Genomic DNA, 21426 nt, shown 5'->3' on the forward strand with positions numbered 1-21426 from the left:
AGGCTGTCTTAACAAACAGCACTGATAAATTGAGGTAGTTTAATCTTCACATCCTCACTGATAGTATAAGTTATGAATAAAAGATGAAAGAATTTGTATTCTTCTCGTACAATACTAATATACATAAACAACACCTGAAATGGTTATAGATTTCAGACATTTGTTATTTGCATTAACCAGAAGCATATTTCAAAAATCTGTCAGCAAACTAGATTAAGCTAGTTTATCCTGCTCTAACAGGAACACAAGTCATACAAATTAGAAGTAACAAAATCTTGTGGGAACTGTGATTTATGGTCGATGTCATTGCAAATTTGTCCACATCAGCAAAACACAATTAGTATGCACCCTTTGCTTTTAGCCCCAAACTAATTATTAATCATCATACAAACAAAACTATCACTTCAAATCAGTGAGCAGCCGGTGTAGGGGACACAGCCCCCATGGAACGCATATGGTGCAAAGCTACAGAAGTGCCCGGAAACCAAGAGCGATTCTGCCAAACGGCTTCATCCATTTGATCCGAATTGAGTGATATGAAGGAATCTCCCTCCTGACTGATGATTCAGAGATGACAGGATCTGGAGGAATACTCTCTGGGAACCATGCTTGAGGTTGTTGATTAAGATCACATTAATGTTTGTGTACAGTTGCCAAGTGGATACACATTAAGAAAACATCAAAGACATTAGAATTCTAGTCGAATCAAAGGGTATGACTACACTGAACAAGAAATAATCTGCTTGGGAGGATCATTTTGCAAATTGCATACCGGTATCTCCCGGTGATGCCTAAAGAGTTCAGTGATACCTGGAAAAACTCGGATTTGACATCTGCCAGCTCATGGACCACATTTCTACATCCAGAGTTTTGAGCCAATAACTTAAGCCATGAATGGCACAGAAATGGCACAAGGGCATAACCACAGCTTTTTAACAACCCGTCGCATCATACATTCCTAGAACGCCACATGATTTTTTTACTGGCAGCTGTCAGGAGTTACTCAAACAAGGCTAATCTGAAGTAACGGCACTCTTAGGCTGAGTATGTTGGTGTTTGTGCATCATAAAATGATAACTGTTCCCGTTTTGGTAAGATACTGACAATCACATGCTCGGTCACACAGAACTGGCCATTTTCACAGAACTCCTGCGCTTTCCCTTGAAAAGCATCATCAAAAACCTGGCAGACCTTGAACATGAGAGACAGCGATCCATTAATCACAGATGTTAACGCTGGCATTTTCATGAATGCTTTTTTCGCAAGTCCTGAGGATTTAAGCGATGCATTAGGTGTTAGCGGTGGCGTTCTGAAATGCAAATCAATTCAAATCCCAGAGAAGCCAATTAGACGGCGCTTTATAATTCATAGAGTAATGAACTAAAAAATTAAAATCAAAACAAACCGGTAAACAAAGCACACCCACGCTGAGGGCATTATGCGCAGGATTTGGATAACAGCGAAACATTACTCAGCCATTGTGCCAGAGAGTCTCTTAGTCCCGAAGAGCATTTCCTCCGCGGCCAAACCCCCTGTTTACACTCCGTTCATCTCCCGACTATTACATTTATAAGCCTAGTCATTTAATCAGCGAGAGCAGAGATATTGCGTTATTGCTAATAAAGTTTTATATCCAATTAACGATACAAGCTGCTGCCTGGACCTAAAGTGAAATCAGTTAGGCAGGAAATAAGGAAGATAAAATCAATCCACTCGGAGTTATGATGCACTAATGTTGAATGGATGCCACAGGCACAAAAAAACTGCGAATGACAGTGGCCAAGCTCTGACCTTCATGGGGAAGCTGTCAATAAGCAATACAGTCTAACAAATGAAAGTACAGACAAATTGACAGTGGCTGGGAAAGGAAGGAAGTAAGTGGACAGCTGCAGCAGAGATGTGATTCAGTTATATTGTTGTCACGGGTAACTGCCATGGTAACTACCAATCTCCACACTCGTGTCCTCTACGTGCACTTTGCATTATTGGAATAAAAATGAATGAGAATTATGCAAAGCTGTTAGAGCAGCTCATTTACAGTACTCACTGCCATCATTTTTTCATTAAAGCCAACATGAAATGGCATTCGCAACCTGTTTTTTCCGTTATCAGACAAACACTCTCATTCATGTTTGGAGTCAATAAGTAAGATTTTTTTGTTTTTAAAGAATTTTTTTAACAGGGATGCATTAAAAGTTTCAGTAAAGACATTTATAATGTCAGAAGATTTCTATTTCAAATACTGTATATGCTGTTCTTTTGAAGTTTCAATTCATTAAAGACTCCTAAAAGAAGGTTGGTTTTCACAAAAATATTAACTTTTTCAACAATGATAATAGTAAGAAATGTTCCATGACCACCAAATGATTCCTGAAAGATCTTGTGACACTGAAGACTTGAGTAATTTAATTTAGATTTATTTTTTGGAGCTTCTCTCAAAATATGATTCTTACAAAACTTGAACCTCGTTCACTGAATCAAACCTCTGCAGATTTATTAAAAAAGACTAAACTAGTACATGATGGGCGGGGCATGCAGGTGACTTTAAAATGGGGCGGGGCATGCAAGCCAGCCTAAATTAGGGTGTGGTCATGCAGGTGAGATGTGGCCACAGAATGTTAATTGACGTCCCATGCAGAGCGCTGTGCTCAGTACCTGGTGATCTCGGAGTCAGGGAGCAGGCCTACGTGATAGTGAGGGAAGTGGGGGATTGAGTGCATGGGGCTTTTATCAAACTCCACGGGGGAGTAGAGACGGGGAGAGGGGGCGCGGTCACTCAGTTTGTTCACAGTGCTGTAAACTGGCTCTGGAGGCCTGGTGTGGGAGAGAAAGAGAGAGGCAGAGAGCAGAGCAGCAAGGGTTAGTGCGCTGAAGTAGATCGATAGATGATAGTGACAAACCGATATAGCATATACAGACCGATATAGCACCCAGTATTAAATATTTTCTGTATTTTTTTTTCTCGGTTTCCAGTATATCAATATTTTAAAATGACAAATTTACATGAGAAACAAAATTGGAAATAATATTAAGACTTGATTTCAGAAAATATGTCCTAAATTCAGTGTTTTCATTTAATTAAAGTGGTGGTATAATGCCCCTTTATACAAGATGTGAAATAAGTCTCTGATGTCCCCAGGGTGGGTATGTGAAAGTTTTGCTAAAAATACCCCATAGATAATTTTTTATAGCATGTTAAAATTGTCATTTTTTGAGGGTGAGCAAAAATTAGTCGTTTTGTGTCACTTTAAATGCAAATGAGCTGCTGCTCCCGGCACAGAGGGCGGAGCTTCAACAGCTTGTTCTTAGCAGAGTGATATAGAGCCCTTTGTTGCAAGGTGGGGTTTATGTAAATTTTGGGGTTTGTGATGTCACTAACCCGGGAGGAAGCTTGAGTAGTCCCTATAAGTTGTTTGTTGTAGTCCTTAAAAAAGGATTTCTGTAAAAGAAAATATCTCCCTTTGCTTTGAACTTTGTAACTTTGCAGTTGTTTATGCTCAAACAGCAACATTACACACTAACTAAGGTTAGAAAAGCGAAATCATAAATCAACCACCCCTTTAAAAAAAAAAAAACATTATCTTGAAATGTTTTTATTCTAGTTTTTAAACTCTTTAGATATTTGTTCTCGAAAACAAGACAAAATACTGACATTCTGATACTCTGAACAGTCTTCTGTGAAAAATGCATTTTCTTTAATTATTAAATTATTTTGAGTAGATATTATTAAAAAAATAAGTGGAAAACTGACCAATTTAGTGTATATTGTATTATATCTCTTATGCTACTAAAATGTGCAATTTTACTCTAGATATTGGTGTCACTATCAGCCATTATAAAACCCATATCGGTCGACCACTAACAGAGAGAGAGAGAAAGAAAGAGAAAGATAGACAGAGAAAGAGAGAGAAAGGGTGAGAAACATGGCAGTGGAAGTGTGTTAAAGAAGTAAGGAAGGAACTGCAACTAGTTAGTTCAACATTTGTAAGTACATTAGCTTTGATACACATGTTTCAATTTAAAAAATTGACCATTTCAATTTCACCATCCTAATCTTCAATCAGCCCTCAGATCTTCAAAATTTCCCCAAAATTAATTAATGTTCAGTGTTAATACTGTCATGGCAGTTTAAAGAGACTCCACAGTTGACTGACATCCAGAGATGTCTTGCTTTATCTTTCATTCCTTTTATGAATTCCCTCTTTCTGAATCACTTTTGGACTCTCAGAATTACAGATCTGACTGTCGCTGTTTTATTTTATACAAACAATCCAAAGTCTCAAAACAGAAAAGGGTGCAGGAAGTGAGAGTGTGTGCATTAAGGAAACAACTGAACATTCAGGACCCAAACGACGGCTCACTTAAGTCGCTCACCTCAACTGGAAGTGCTGGGAATCAAACCTGTGACCTTCCATCTCATCTAACGAGGGATTTCTGATCAGAAACAGACAATAGGTTAGCATGAAGACAGTTTTTTAATGAAACTAAAATGTGTAAAATGTTCAAATGTGTATTCAAAACAGCTAAAACGTATTCAGTACTTGTTACGTGTAGCATGCAGAAACAAAACAGAGACACCAACAGAATTCCGGTCAAAACCAAATATGACAACACAACAAGCCCCATTATACAATACAATACAACTGGGTTTGACACACAAACATACCTAATCAACCACTCAAAATATTTCAATGTAAAACCAGATACACTACTACTGTTCAAAAGTTTGAGCTCCATAAGAAATTAAACTTTTATTCAGCAAGGGAACATTAAATTGATCTAAAGTGACAGTAAAGACATTTATAATAAAAATAAAAAATCTATTTTAAAATAAATGCTGTTCTTTTCAAACTTCTGTTCAAGAACCGTGAAAAAAAATCCAAGTTTCCACAACCATATTAAAGCAGTGCAAATGTTTTCAACATTGACATTAACAATAATGAGAAATGTTTCTTGAGCACCAACTAAACATTGGTGTACTGACACAAACGGTCTACTGAAAAATTAGAGATGCCATTCCTGGATATACACCTAATCCATTATTTTGCTACTTTTATTGACATACATTTTCAGGAATGGAATCGGTACATGACACAGATTGGATTCGAACGTGAATTGCCCACATGAGCAGCAAGGCTCAATGCGTCTGGAACATGTGCGCTAATCACTAGGACCTAAAATATCCTGCAAGTTTCACTGAGCTAATTTGTAGCATCTGGTTTCGGGTGAGAGAGAGCGAGATCGTATTGCAGATGCAAAGCTACATTAGACATACTGAAGATAATGCGAGCGGAATGTTTTTGCGACAGCCTCCTCACTGGACCGCTTTCTCTCCTCGCTCTGCATCATGTGATGCTAGCTTGTGACTTGTCCTAAACAGAGATGACTAACAGACACTCCTTTACCATCCATTCATTCAACCCCCCTTGTATCTTTATCATTTTATATTTAGAACAGTTCTCATTGTATCTTCTACTCCTCGGTGTGTCTTGCCTATCTCTCAGTCTCTCTCTGCGTCTGGCTTCAGCACATTTCTCCACATCTGCAATACTTCCCTTCTCCTTGCCCTTAATACAGGGTCACAGAGGGATAAATAAAACCATGACAAAACCCTTATTATCAACCACGGCACAAACCCTCTGGCCCTTCACACTGACAGCGGGGCACAGAGATAGAGATAGAATTAGGAACAGGCTAGCGCCACCCACTTTCGCTACGTATAGAGAACCACAAACTTAATGTGAATGACTTAAGTAGCAAGTGTATGGATAAATATCAATGATGGTTTATATTTTGATGGTCCTGAAACAATATCTCACATACTACATTAATTTGTTCTGCTGGTTAGCCCTGCACATTGTGAAATCTCACTAGTCTAAAATCCAGCTCCTCGTAACTGTGCATTAAACATCAACACCTGAAATGTTTCATTCTATGTAGACCGATAAATGGCTCAATTTATGGGTGGGTTTAGGACCAGGGAGCCCACTAGGGGGCCTCAGCTAACTCACAAGTGGGTTGCAATATGTCTAAAAAAATATTAAAGTAATATACACTACCATTCAAAAGTTTAGGGCGGCCTTAGAATCGAAAAGGTTGAGAAACACTGCTTTAAGGTAAAGGTTAAAACTATGATTGTACAATGGTTGACCGTCTTTTAATGAAAAAGAAGGATTGTGATGCAGGAACGTGTCCTACTTTGGTACATCGCATTGTGCATTCCTACACATACACATAACCATGCACAACAGTTCCTCAGATTTAAACTGGTCCTTAAAGGGATAGTTCACTCAAAAATGAAAATTCTGTCATCGTTTACTCACCCTCAAGTTGTTTCAAACCTGAATGAATTTCTTTCTTCTGCTGAACACAAAAGAAGATATTTTGAAGAATGTGGGTAACCAAACAGTTGATGACCTCTCATTGACTTCCGTATTATGGGAAAAAATACTATAAAAGTCAATGGGGCCCATCAACTGTTTGGTTACCGAGATTCTTAAAAATATCTTCTTTTGTGTTCGGCAGAAGAAAGAAATTCATACAGGTTTGAAACAAGTTGAGGGTGATTTTTTGGGGGTGAACTCTCCTTTTAAGGTCAGCGACCACACAGCAGTTTGCTGAACTATATAATTCATAAGAACTTCCTGACTACACATCTAATAATTATGAATGTCCTGTTCATTAAAGGTGAGCTTAGTAATAATTGAGTACTGACCCATGGTAACACTGCTGAGTGTGTATGTACATGATGTGGGTATGGAATGCTCTACTTCTGAAGCTGTATTATTCATGATGATTGAACGACTAGGCTGTGTGTGTGTGTGTGTGTGTGTGTGTGTATATAGCTTCGCTGTCCTAAAGCATCACAGATGTAAAGTATTTGCAACTGTTTTTAACATTTGGTGTATATTATGGTGTGTGTGTGGAATTGTATGCTCCCATAATGCAATGGGGGTCTTATGCTGTGCTTCACCGATTATTGTAACAAACTCCTACACACACTACATCTGCACACTCCATTGCCCCTAAACCAAGATGACACACACATGCACAAAATCATGTTCATCCTCCCCACTTGAACATCTGCCAAATGTCACAACTAATTAATTATTCAACTTGTAAGCCATAACATAAGTTCAGATTTATTATGCAAATCCACATGAAACGCCCCATTCTGTATTTCAATCGCAATCCCGAGCCTCTGAACTTAAAATACGATATTAGCGGCCACAGCATTCTGCCATTCCATATTATAATCTTCATCCAGACCTTTGATTTTGACCTCAGAGTGCTCAATTCTCCTGTGGAAAACACAGTGAAGATGAAGGGGGCTGAACTTCCAGATGGGCTTATGCTTCCTCAAACACAAGGACCACGTAAACCTCTTACCCCCGGCAAAGAGGAGGGGTTTTAATCTCACTCACCTCAAAGAAAGGTCACACCCTTTGTTAGATACGCATGTTTGCATGCACGTTTAGCATTCATGGAGAAACTGGGAATTTTTCACTGCAGGGTGCCAATAACTGTGTCCCACAGTGGGAGACATTAACAACACCGTCCGTTAAAAGTAAAACATTGTTGAGATATTATACTGGCGGGTTGAACTTGGGGATTTATTTAGTAATGACTTTCCCCTGGGGTTAGATGAAGCTTATTATGGTGAACATGGCCATAAGCCAATAAGGCTAGTGGAATTCTGGGATTCTGGTTTAGATACAACACGTTCAACGCGTGTGCGAGAAGCAACGGCCCCAAATTCTGTCAAGCAACCATCGCTAGACACTCATGTCTAGCGATGGTTGCTTGACAGCATTTGGGGCTGTTGCCTCACGGACACGTGTTGGACGTGTTGTAGCTAAACCAGAATCCCAGAATTTCCATTAGAACTGCCATCAAAAGCCTCAGAGGCCCAAAACAACCACAGGGCCCATGAACACATCAAGAAGCCAGCCGGCAGAAAGAGGGCATGACAAGATAATCAAAACCGAAAGTCTGTTGTGACTTTTTTTGCTATTCTGAATTCAAAGTTCTTAGGGACTTCGACAAGTCCACAGATTCAGTTCTGACTGTGTGCTTTAGTTTTCTTTTCCAGAAAACTCCAGGGATGATGTTCAGTATTCACATCACTCTGAGGTTCAGGTTGCATTGCAGTGAACCAAACACATTCCCAGCCCTGCTGTCTTGAACATATGTCTCCCAAAACACCCTTAAAAGCAAGCCAGCGCACAAAAACAAGCGCATGCTGTCGACACACACTGATATCATCACAGATTTATGAATTTGAATCATAATCATTCTGCTCTTATTTGGTATTAAATCATGCGCCATGAGTGGTTGCTAAGGTGTTCTACATGATTGCTAGGGTGTTTTAGGTGGTTTCTTATTGACTCAAATAAAAAATAAAAAGCCCACTCAAGTCTCTATGATACTCTGAACAAACCCAGGATCATTTGAAAAATGTGCCTGTCTCGACATTTTTGCAAAATGATATTTCATTGCTTCTTGCACGATTCACGTCATTTTCAAAATGAAATGTTAATGGTGCTAAAACAGATGAACGTGAATCTGGCAACCTTTTATAACGTTGTTTGTTGTACGCATTGCGGCAGTTCAGAAATGAAAATGGCACTAAAAGGTTAAATCTCTTTTAGTTTTCTCTAAATCTCGATAGTCTTGACAAAAGCAAAGGTGAGATAAAATGAGTTGAGCTCTTTTATCATGACTTGTGTAACACGGGAGTCGTACCCGAGTGCTCCACATCACAATTGCAATGAATTATATCGGGTGAACTACCGAGCAAGTTTACTACATCAGAAAAGCCATACATATTGAGCTGATTATGTGATGTACACATCAAAATGTATTCGCTTACAAATCATGCAGGATGGTAAACATGTCATAACATAGTACAAAAATGTAGATAGAGCCTAGGTTATTCTGTACATTCACAACAAACATGGACCACTAAAAATCCAGGAACATAAAACAGTACAGAACTAACAGGATGGGAGGGAGTAAGGATGGGACAGTAAATCCCAAAACAATCCCATCACTAGATGTGATGTCGCTGCTTGATTGTCTTTCGGATTTTCCACAGGACACATGGGGGAAGGGGGCTACACAGTCTACCTGTGGGCAGTGGCATCTGGTAGAGAGGGAGGGAATTACCGTAGGAAGGAAAAACCATCCAACCTGTTAATGTCCTCTTCCCCCAGCAAGTGCTTGGGCAGGGGGGAATATCGGCCGGGGGAGATGGGCGGAAGACTGGACTTATATTCCAGAGTGCCGTTATTACCGGGGGAAGAGATATGATTTTCCATTGCGGGTGAGAATGCTGTAGAGACACATAAAGAGAGAAAGAGTATATTACAGTATACATTGGTTAATCACAATGCCAATCAATATAACAACCAATAAATCCATAGCTTGAATGACTAAAAAAGAAACATTTCCACATTACTTAAAACAATTCTAAAGCATTAAGCGTATGTATTACATAATGAAGTGTGAAATGTGGTAAGAATAACTCACAGTGTGTGATATCAGGCGGCCCATAGGGGTCTGAGAGATAGACACTAGTGGGTTTCCCAACCTTCAGGTACACTACATCTGACGTGTTCTTCAATATGGCCACTGCTTCTTCATGGGTCACCTCTTCAAGAGTGTAGTTATTCACCTGGACGAAAGAGAAAACAAGCAGGAAGTGTTAAGAGGGCAATCCAGAGTTACGTAAACAGTTACGCTCTAGTGGTCAATGGCGAATCAGCGCTGCCAAATGTGTCCTGCCCAGTGGATTACACAGAGCACTGATCTTGCTAATTAAATCAAACTCAGTCTTAAAGAGTTTAAAACCCCCCCTGGATTAAAACCAATAGAGTTTGACACTGACACTAGAGCGAAACTTCAGGAATGTAATCACCCAACTATGGATGCAGCTCGTTCCCAAACATCTCTGAGGGCTGCTTCTATGCGTTTGGTCAGCGATTTAACTAATTGAAACTATTAAATGAAAATTAAAACTAAAATTACAAAAAAAAATGTGAATTTAAATTTAAACTAATGAAATCAAATAAACGAATAAAATAAATATCAGAGGTCAATGAGACCTACCATAAGCAGTCTGTCTCCAACTTGCAACCGTCCGTCCTTCTGCGCAGCGCCCCCATCAATGATTTTAGTGACATAAATGCTGTTATCACCGGGGATGTGCTGGTTTCCCACACCACCTGCAATACTGAAGCCGAGCCCTATGGGATTTTAAGAAAAGGACTGTACTCAAAACTCTCTTGGAGCAAAAAGTATAAACTTTCCTTAAGCACAATCTAGTTCCTTAGATTCCTAGAGGAGAAAACAAGTGTTGTACAATGTGTTAATGGTGTTTTGGATTCAGAGTGTCTATGGTGCCCGAAGCTCTTCCTCCAAATTTGTGCAAGTGCTGATGTGTGTGTGTGTGCGTGTGTGTGTGTGTGATGCGTCTTCCTCTATGCACTCTGAATAATGCATCAAAGCAGTGTCTTTCTCAGGATATATTTCTGTTTATTGCTCCACCCAAACAACAACCAACAAAGAGTACGTGATAACTCTCAGGCTCAGTGGAGTTTCAAATCTTGATTTGTTTTCGCACCCTAGATGTGAATGTGTACATGAGTAATAGTCTATTTTCTTTTATAACAGCAGAAAAAAAAACAGCAACCAGTAGCGGCTTCTGACCGTAAATTTAGGTAGGGCAGATTATGGATCTTCACGCTAGTATATGATGAACATTTTGTAAGCTTTATAATCTAATTGCTGAACATGCAGACACACTTTTGGCAGAGGTCTAGTGTCCTTGCATTATTCAGCCTGAGGGTGGCGCTCTAATTTTGATTGACAGGCTTTAAGTACACACAACATCTTAGAATTGCCTTAATGTAGTATTTATTGCCTCAGAATGTTGTTTTAAAATTTTACGAGTTGGGGAGGAATTCCGGTGAGGAAAAGAAAGCCATTTTTATTCTCAGAACAAACATAAAACAAACAGGCACTCTCTGCCTCGCATAATATCATGATATAAAATATAAATATATACAATTTTAATATATCCCGCTCACTTTACGACTTAAAGTAATCTAGAAAATCCGAAGAATTTTTGTTGCAGAATGCTGAACACACTTAAAATGTATTATTGATTCAGTTAATATAGAGGTCTATGTTTTGGATGAATATTTTGGTGGGACACTGCCCCACCTTCCCTTACAGATAAACAATACTAAAATAAAAATAGTCTTTTTTTTTGTAGAGCAGTCGACAATTGTGACACATCCCTAATGTAAACGGTGACAAACCGTTTAGGTAACAGTTGGGTTTTAAGGTAATTGTAAATTTGAAACCTTTTGGTCCTTTTATGAGTTTGATTTCGGTGACGGTCTCCAGCATCGGTCTCCTCCTGCGCACATAGAGCCTCACGATCGATCCGGCCGCTTTCAGAGCCTCTACTGCCTTACTGTGAGACACCTCAGAGACATCTGATTCGTTCACACGCAAAATACAGTCATTCACTCTGCGGAGACAAATAAAAGCAAGAAGTTAGTTTTCTGGAGTCCTCGGTGTGTAGTGAGCCTCCTGCAGAGAGTTCCAGATCATGGCAGCCTGTGGTCCAAGGACAGCCGCCTCCTGGGGCATGCTCACATAGAGCAGCTGAGACCCAGCAAACACAAGAACACACACTGAAACTAAACCATGAACACACATATGTATATGCTATATATGCAACAGTCACTATACAGCTGAAAATGTTCCACAGCTCAATTATAAAATATAAAAAAAACTGAAATATTGTGAAATGTAATATGTAATAAAACACTTGATTGTCAAACATTTTAATTGTGTGTAATACACTATATATATATTTTTTTATAAAAATGTAAATAAATTCGAACTAAGCATCTATATTTTGTTGAACATTTTGTACAGTTTTAATGGTTTTTCCCCTGTCACTGATCCCTGTCCAACTCTATAAAGCCGGATCATACATGTGCTACATCCAATCTAGAATCTTTGATGCAGCTTCCTGTTTCTTAGCTCCACACATCTTTAAAGCCTGAATGATTTATCTGGAGCCCGTTCAGCTTCCAACACTCCCAAAGTCAAACAAGGGCAGCTTAAAAAACAAAAAAAACAAAAAACCTACACAATGTAATTGCTTCTTTAAATGGCGTTCACCTCCAACTCACCATAAATCTATCACAGCTTATTGGTGAACGTTCAAAGTGTCTTACTCTTTTGAAAAAGAGAGAATGCAGCATATGGGGTGGATGGGAAAGGGGAATGGAAAGACGTTTGCAGAATATAGAACGCTGAAGTGGCGCAACTTGCCAGGTGAGAAGCAGCAAGAGGAGGATTGGTGATGCTCAAAGCCCTGACAGACCTGACTGAGAGACAGAGGATAAAAGAAAACAGCCAAGTCATGGAGCAGAGAAGGGTGAAAGGCTCAGAAGGGGCTGTCGCATGCAGCTGCTGTTCGGGGCGCCGCACACACATGCATACAAAACACGGGAAGATCTGCTATCTCTCCAACACAATCTAATTACGCTTCCCTATGATAAAACAACCCTCTCAACCAACTACTGATCGGCCCTTACATGAATCTCAAACAAACTCAGCCAGGAATAGAAACTTTACATGCTCACCAATATCAATCAAACCTTCAACCTGTTCAGAAATAGCTAGAGGAACATCTTATTTCTCAAAGAATGCTCTTTCATAGCTCAGGAGACTTAAAGGGATAGTTCACCCAAAAATTTACATTTTGTCATTAATTACTCACCCTCATGTCATTCCAAACCCGCAACACTTTCATTCATCTTCAGAACACAAATGAAGATATTTTTGATGAAATCTGAGAGCTTTCTGTCCCTCCATCCAAAGACAGCAACGCAATTACCAATTCGATGTTTCAAAAAGTTCATTAAGGGATCGTAAAACTAATCCATATCAATTGAGCGGTTTAGTCCAATATTTTCAGAGGAGACTCAATCGCTTTATATGATGAACAGACTGAATTTAGGCTTCAAAAAGATCTTCATCTGTGTTCCGAAGATGAACAAAAGTCTTAAGGGTTTGGAACGGCATGAGGGTGAGTAGTTAATGACAGAATTTTAATTTTTGGGTGAACTATCCCTTTAATTGAGTTCTGAAATATTATTGTATAATCAAACTACAACTAAAATTCCTTGGGAGACATAAAAATAGAAACAAATGAGATAATTGTTGACAAACAGCAAGCATGTAGTTTTGTAAAACGAATGCAGGCATTGCTCGGCAGAATTTGAGAAGACTTTTGAAAAATCTGAGCAAGGGTTGAGATATTGTTGCGGTCCTGTTTTTCCTGAGATAACAAGGGCCTTTTTGTCAGTATAAAACTATGAGAAGCAGGAGCAAATATGCTCTCCATTTAAAGGGATAGTTCACCCAAAAATGAACATTCTGTCATCATTTACTCACCCTCATGTTGTTACAACCTGCATGCCTTTTTTCTTTTGTGGAACACAAAATAATATATTTTTTTAAAGAATGTTGATAGCCAAATAGTATTGTTGCCTATTGATTATCGTTGTATGGACAAAAATCAAAACAAAAAAACCCGGCATTTCTAAAAAAATATCTTGTTCCTCAAAGTCATGCAGTAAATAATGACATAACTTAATTTATTTTGGCTTTAACTATCCCTTTAATTTCATTATACTCATTTACAACTTTTCCTTCCTTAATGGTTTTCATGAAAATATCATGTTCGTTTAAAAAGTAATGCTCACAAAATCAGAAAAATATAAATTTTCTTTTCTTTCTTTTTTTACATAAAATGTATAATGCATACTTGTTTGTTTTTACCCTGTAGAAGATTGACATTATCCAAAAGTGATTTGGTCAGGTCTATTCGTTATATCCACACAATTCACCTCAGACCTCGCAGATGGTAAATTTTTTAAAGTACCTCGCGGTCAGAGTGTGTGGCAGTCAGCAGAAAACTTCAGGTACTTGAGCTCTCCAGAGAGACATTAGGACTGTGATGAACAGCCCGGGTTCAATCATTTACAGCCGGGAGAGGGAAAGAGAGGGGAAGGAAAGAGAGCAAGGGGAGGAATAGAGAAAGAGATTGCTCTACGAAGCCAGAGCAATAAGCGAGATCATTATGTCTTGAAAAAGAAAATTGCCTAGTGATCTACTAAATTTATCTTCATCTTAGTAAGAAACAGTTTTATTTCCTCTGACAATCCATCAATACATTACAAATGTTCAATTCACCATGAAACTGTCCACTCATTAACACTTCTGAACATATAATCCTGTTTGCATTAAACACACTAAAAATAAAGATTCCAAAAGGGTTTTATTCACAGCAATGCCATAGAAGAATCATTTCATGTTCCCCCAAAGAACCGTTCAGTGTTCAGTAAATTTTTTCCACTATTACATAAAGAACCTTTTATGCAATGGAAAGGTTTCATGAATCTTAAAGGACCTTCAAGAAAATACAGATGCCAATAAAGAGCCTTTATTATTTTAAGAATATGTATTATATTTTTAGAGTACAAATTTGAGTTTGTATTAAGAGAATGTGTACAGGGTTTCTGCAGGTTATATGAAAGTACATTTAAGACTTTTTAAAAACCCTTTTTAAGACCAAGTAAAGAAAATTTAAGGAATAAGTAGAAGATAACTCAATATGTCAATGTGTTCTTTAAACGCAAATAGGGAGCATTGAGTTATATTAGCAACACTTCCAACAGATTTCTAATACTTTTATTTTATTTTGACAAAAAAGCATGAATCTATCTGCTCCCAACCACAAGAACGGAAATAACTTTTACTGTACCTTCTGCAAAAAAAGTGATGTTCTCCCTTAATAGATTTGTCTTGTTTTCCAGTGTATGTGTCTAAATATTCTTAAATCAAAATGCATTTACTGGAGATACAATATGACATAAAAATTTGAAGTATTGATCAAAAAGAAGTGAGTTTATGATTAAAATTAGAACACATATCTGCCAGTGGGCTCAAAAAAAGAATCTTAATTCAAAGGGCAAGTTTTCATAACTCATTGACACAGACATTTCGTTCTTGTTTTAGTCATAAACTCAATTTTATTAAAATTTTCAAACTTTATTTTACATTTGCATCTTAAGTAAATGTATCTTGATTTAAAGATGTTTAGATATTAGTATTGAAATACAGGGCAAAAATACTGTGATGATATAAAAATGTTTTGCAATGCATGCAACATTTAATACTTTCTTTTTATGACTTTTTCAGACCCGCAGAAACTCTGTATGTAGTGTCAATTTTGATTTTATATGAACATCAAGCCTTGAATGGTACGCAACAAATGCATGCACACAAGTGTGTTACGAAACACAGACCCACCTGAGCCTGCCGTCTTCAGCCGCCGCTCCCCCAGGAATGATCTTCGTGATGAAGATCCCGGGATCATCACCGATGTGAGGGTTATCTGTTCCACCCGCTATACTAAACCCCAACCCTGAGTTTCCCTGAGGAGAAACACACACAGGAATATGAAAGATGTAAAGGCCTTTTATTAGTCTTTTGCCTCAGTGAAAAGAGCCTGAATAACAGAACCAAAACAGACTGAACAGAAAAGAGACGCGTAACGTTATTTTTGTAAGAGGTGCACTTTGCTACCCATGACTCATCAGTGTTTACAGTTTGGCACGGCAATTGCCTCTGAGCAGCGCAAACTCACAAATCAAAACCCGTCGCAACCGTGGGCTAGAGCCACTTTTAAAATCTCTGAGACATAAATAGACTTACAGGCTAATATTTTGAAATGACGTGTTTATGATGGAACTCTCCAGGGCGCTGCCTCAGGTTAACACACAGGCTTTTAAGCTTCAAAGTGGATTGTGAGGAGAATTAATCTTTGCTGAGATCTTCCCTGGCTATTTTAAGAGTTTGGATCTGCTTTATAGAATAGCAAATGTAAAGTCAAGGTAAATACGAAAAGGCAATACTAGGATATGTGAGTGAGAGAAAGAGATAAGTGACAATAACAGATCTGTGCCCGGTTGCATAAAGCACCTTAAGTGAAATTTTCCCTTAAGTTCGCCCTTATGTTTCCCTTAAACCTAAGGGTGTTGCAGAAAAATACCCTTAAGTGTTACTTAACTGTTTTTTTAAGTGAAACGTCATAAACACTTAGAATTTCCCTTAAATGCTTTTTTTCACTTAAATAATCCCTTAAAAAGCGTTAAGTGTTGCATAAAACCCCTTAACGGTCATTTCCCTAAGTATAACTTAAGGTTTGGAAATCGTAACCTTAAGAGTAACGCGGACAAAAAATAAGACGACATGGCTGAATTTATGGAACCAGCTGAAGATAATTATGTGCCAAGAAGAATTTTTAGGGATAGGGAGAACCCTATTGTTGCATGAATACCGTTTTGATCGACGCGCAATATTTGACATCACTAACAAACTAGACGGCGACCTTGACCGTGTCACAGATCGCAACCACTCTACCTGCGGTGTTACAACTGCTTATAGCACTGCGTTTTTTTGCAACTGGGAGTTTTCAGACGATATGGGAGATGTTTTCCACGTTCATAAATCGTCTGTCAGCAGAGTGGTTCACCGGGTTGCGGGGGCTATTTCCCGCTTGTGTTAGTGTTTTGCGTATCTATGGCAACAACAGACTTTTATAACGTGAATCCAGGATCGCTGTCGTGAAACACTTAAATGTTTCCCTTACCTAAGAGAATCGTTTAAGAGATTATATGCAACACCCTTAAGTTATTCTCTTAGGTAAGGGGAAATCGCCCCTTAAGTGTCATACTTAAGGGAAAAACTTAAGGTGCTTTATGCAACCGGGCACTGGCCCTTGCAGCAGAGTTATCGCTTAAGTTTGCATCCAATTTTCCAACATGTAATCTCAGTTGAGTCTGCAGAGAGCCTCGAACATACACTCTCCGCCTCACGGCTCCAGGGTCGGACAAATCTGTGTTCCCTCTGGTCTAGTTGACCTTTGCTATTGTCCGTGCTCTGTGTCTAGTCATGTGGATCCGATTGCAGCTGCCAGAATGTCATCTGCAGCCGTCTAATTCTCTCTCTCTTTCTCTCACACTGCCTCCACTGTGCACCCCAGGCTTTCACTTGTAAATAAAGCACATACAGTGGCCCAATTAAGAGGCTTCAGTGATATCTGTGTGAATTAAATCTTCAGTATTACTTTCTATCGAGCTTGTATATATAATGCACTACAACGGCATTCTTAATGAACAACAATGCATTTATAAATATGTACGTATAAATGGAAATGTAATATATTAGTGTAGAAATAAATAAATTAATTTTGAGAAATTTTGATAACTACATATGTTCATGGTTAAAGAGTAAGATCAGCATTTAATTTGTAGTTAAATTAAATTTAGCATGTGATTAAAAGTGCAAATATAGATTATAATAAATATAAATCAATCATTATACTTAATTACATTGATCTACAAAAGTATTAATTATAATAATTATTAGAATATAATAATTCATAAAAAATATATTCATTATATATATATAATAATATTACATATATATTACATATATATTATATATATATATATATATATATATTACATATATATATATATATATTACATACATATAAAAATGACAAAATGTAACTAATTATTTATTTAACTATTTTGTTATATTTTGTAATAATTAATGTTACACAAAAAAAGATTTGCGAGATATAAACTCGCAATTCTGACTTTTTTCCCTCGCAATTGCGAGTTTATACCTCACAATTCTGATGTTTTTTTTCTTTTTATTTGTGAAATAAATAGCCGCAATTACTTTTTTTGTTATTCCGTGGCTTCTTTTTTATCAATGTTAAAAACAGTTGCACTGCCTAATATATTACCGTATATATATTATTTTAATTATTTGTTTATAGAATTACAAGAGCAGGCGTTTATTTATAATATAAATCTTATGTACCATTATGTACTTATGTCTTTACTGCCATTTGATCAATTTAATGCATCCCTCCTGAATAAAAATATTAATTAAAAATCGTATTGAATAATAGTTACATAATAATAAAAAATAATAAAAAGTTTTAGATTTGAATTGACAGGTTGATATTTTGGTCAGGCAAATTCCCTTCCCGAGAGCATTCCCACACAATGACTAGACAAGTTATTACTAATCACAGGCTAAACTCGTACCGTGATTGGTCATGTTTTATGTTTACACGTTTCAAGATCATGCTCACAAGCCAAGCTGTGAATGATTGGATTACCAGGCGGAAGAATCCACGCGAGCATAAAATATGACATGTGCCTAATATGTGCCTACGGTTACAGCATGTATCTATGGATGTGAGAAAGAGACAGACACTTACCCGCTCTAATGTAATCTCTTCAAATTCATATTCAATTTCTGTCCCATTTACCTATTGGAGGGAAAAAAAATAAAATCCCATTAGATGTGTTTGCAAATGCAATTCAAAAAGGGCATTAATCATTTAACCGTCACACTAACTGTGATGCCACAATATCATCCTCAAACTGCAGCAGGCAAATGATGTGGAAAGAGGTTCATAACAGTTCAAAACATTATGTGATAGCTAAAGGACTGAATTAAACCCGCTGTGATTGCTAAAGTGATGCTACATACATTACCTTGAAAGGATAAGTCAAATAAACTCTGAAAAACATCAGCATTCATCTCATTCTCCTTGACTGAAATAGGACCGGGGCTTTCATACATCTTCAGCAGACATTGAGCCTCATATCTATTCAGCTCACCGCGTCAGCCGTAATTGTCTAAATCTGAGTCCGGACACTAAAATCCATAATCATTTACCTGCTCGTACAATGGGACCAGGCCTCTGAGGCAGACATGCTGGCTCAAGCAGCCCTTTAGAGATGAATTCATACTGAACGCACATTGAAAGACATCTAATCCAATTTCAAGTTCAATTTCAAATGAGGGTCATGTTTGTGCTCGATTGGAGACGTTCATCTTAATTATTCTTTAATAAGTGAATTTAAAATAATGGCCGCATGACACAATAAGAGCTTTTGAAAACCAGTATGTCTGCTCTCACATTCATAATTTGAGCATATACACAACAAACATGCTCCACATTTGACAGCTTCAAGGACCTGTCTGAGGTCAGGTCAGTAAAATGCCATTTTAAGAAAGACCATTTTAGATGCTTTTAGAGTTTTAAAGGCTGACAAATAATTACAAAGAATCGACAATGTCCACTGTATTATTAGACACCATTATTATCTTACAAATGTCCCTGATATAATTGTTCATGATTCATGAACATTATTATACTTAACATTATATCATAAAAATCCTAAAACTATTATAAAATGTCTTATATATTTGCTTAATTGGCTATATTTTGTGACAATGATTTTTATGTAATATATTATTATTATATTATGAATATCCACTACCATTCAAAAGTACAAATACAGTAAAACAGTAATATTGTGAAATATTATTAAAATTGTATACAACTAGCAGAAATGCATAACCTTTTATCTAATAAATGCATTTCTGTAAACCCAATTTGTGTATGTTTTAACAACTAAGGAATGATATAACATTATTCGGTGGTAACCAACATCATTTCACAGGTGCTGTCGAGAGCTTGTCGTGAACAAGGACATTTAATGAAGTGCCTCGATAATAAGGCAGCCTTGGCCTTTACAGCGAGTGTCCATGTTTCACATTTTGACTTTTTTTTTAAACTGGGGGGAGTATTTCAGACAGCTGGAGAAAGAGAAACAGTCATTCATGGCTAATTGAAACCCAGTGAACAAGCTCATTTATGCCTCAGCCACCTCAGCTGTTCAACAGAGAGAAAGAGAGAGAGAGGCATAGCTAAATACTGTCTCACTGCTCTCCTCAGAGCAACATGACCTTTCATTTACAGCATCAGTTAGAAGCCTCTAGACTACACCTGCTCTTAAACATGAGGACCAAACAGATGTCAAGAGCGCAGAGCTGAACGCAGTCTCTCACTCCACAACATTTCTCAAATGAATTCATTTGTTGAATTCTGGCTGACGTTCTTCAGTCATGCGGGAAGATGCGGTAACATATTTGATCAGCTGGTCCAGAGTTGGCACCAGGATGAATTTTGGATGGGATGCAAATATGTACTCTAAAATTATGCTAAAATGGGTGTTTTTGTTCTATCATCAAAAGACAGATAGCACATATACAGTAGATAGGGGTGGGCGATATACCGGTAGAGATTTTGGACTGTCGTCTCTATCGCGGCCATGGTCACGTGAAGTTGCTGTGCTGCGCGGCCAATAAAGCTTATCGTTTGCATGTGTTTTAAGCACTGCGGTTTAAAAACAGTTTACTTGAAACCTCTATGCGCGCGCTCTCCGAGAGACTGTTTCTGAGCGCTGTCTGATAGAGCGTGTGAGAACTGAACACGGAGTGCTTTTTGCCGCCTAATTGGGCTTGAACGGTTAAATACACATGTGTCAAAATATCCATGTCTTTGCAAGTAAACAGTCATTTATGTCTTAAGTGAACGTAAACAGTGAACAGTAACAGTTATGAGTTCAAATGAACGCAAGAGTATATTGGATCCGTGTAGTCGCTCTTAAAGTGACAGCATCCAAATTTACAGTACCTGCTGTCATTGTTAGGGTTAGTTCACCCAAAAATGAAAATTCTGTCAGTAATTAATCACCCTTATGTTGCTCCAACCCCATAAGACTTTCGTTCATCTTCGGAACACAAATTAAGATATTTTTTTATTAAATCTGAGAGCTGGATAAATACTAGGCTTTTATGGGATTGAAACTTGCCGGCCCATATCGTTTGTAAAGAGCCTACGTTTTGATTTTGGTCATATCGCCCACCCTTAAATATAGACATTAAATATACATTTTAAATAAAATAAAATGGACAGTCTCAAGTTTAAATTCCCAAGGAGTTTACTTTAAGAAACCAAGTAATATAGAAATTCGTGTCAGTGGAAGCAGACTTTACTAGCACGAGGATCCATCAGAAAACACTACCAGCCACGACGAATGCCTACAGTATATCCCACGTGACATGATCCACAACAGCTCAAATAGCTTTACCATTAAAACTGGTCAAAATCCTATATCAGATGTGGCCATTTTGTTAATTGTCAGAGCCAGAATGTTATTTATTACCAGTGTACACAAGTTCCTCTGTTTGGTGCTACGCTTCTCCACAGTTTCATCAGCGAGAGCTCTTCAGAACACCCTGCATCCATCGCTCTCAAAGCACACAGAGCTGAACATGGCTACAAACACAATCACAGAGATAATTGATGGATGTGATAATTGACAGATGTGCATGAGAAACCAATAAGACTGAGTAAATGAGATCATTAACAACGGCAGTGCTCATCAGAACAGA

General features: G+C 37.8%; 1 protein-coding gene across 13 annotated transcripts in view; it reads right to left on the reverse strand.

The window, feature by feature from the left end:
- dlg2 (discs, large homolog 2) overlaps window positions 1-21426 on the reverse strand; it is a gene marked incomplete at its 5' end in the record, with an annotated part of 218398 nt that overhangs the window by 48009 nt on the left and 148963 nt on the right. For 10 of the 13 annotated variants that reach the window (XM_079600651.1, XM_079600644.1, XM_079600652.1 and 7 more), the window contains 8 exons: window positions 2656-2814; window positions 4375-4434; window positions 9169-9334; window positions 9532-9676; window positions 10111-10247; window positions 11370-11539; window positions 15403-15527; window positions 18395-18445. In XM_079600651.1, the coding sequence (XP_079456777.1) occupies window positions 2656-2814; window positions 4375-4434; window positions 9169-9334; window positions 9532-9676; window positions 10111-10247; window positions 11370-11539; window positions 15403-15527; window positions 18395-18445 (1013 nt within the window). The remainder of the gene's footprint in view (window positions 1-2655; window positions 2815-4374; window positions 4435-9168; window positions 9335-9531; window positions 9677-10110; window positions 10248-11369; window positions 11540-15402; window positions 15528-18394; window positions 18446-21426) is intronic. The other 3 variants (XM_079600647.1, XM_079600645.1, XM_079600658.1) reach the window with 2 other exon arrangements.

Source organism: Phoxinus phoxinus (genome assembly GCF_949152265.1).
Source record: "Phoxinus phoxinus genome assembly, chromosome: 23".
In the NCBI taxonomy this organism is placed as follows: domain Eukaryota; kingdom Metazoa; phylum Chordata; class Actinopteri; order Cypriniformes; family Leuciscidae; genus Phoxinus; species Phoxinus phoxinus.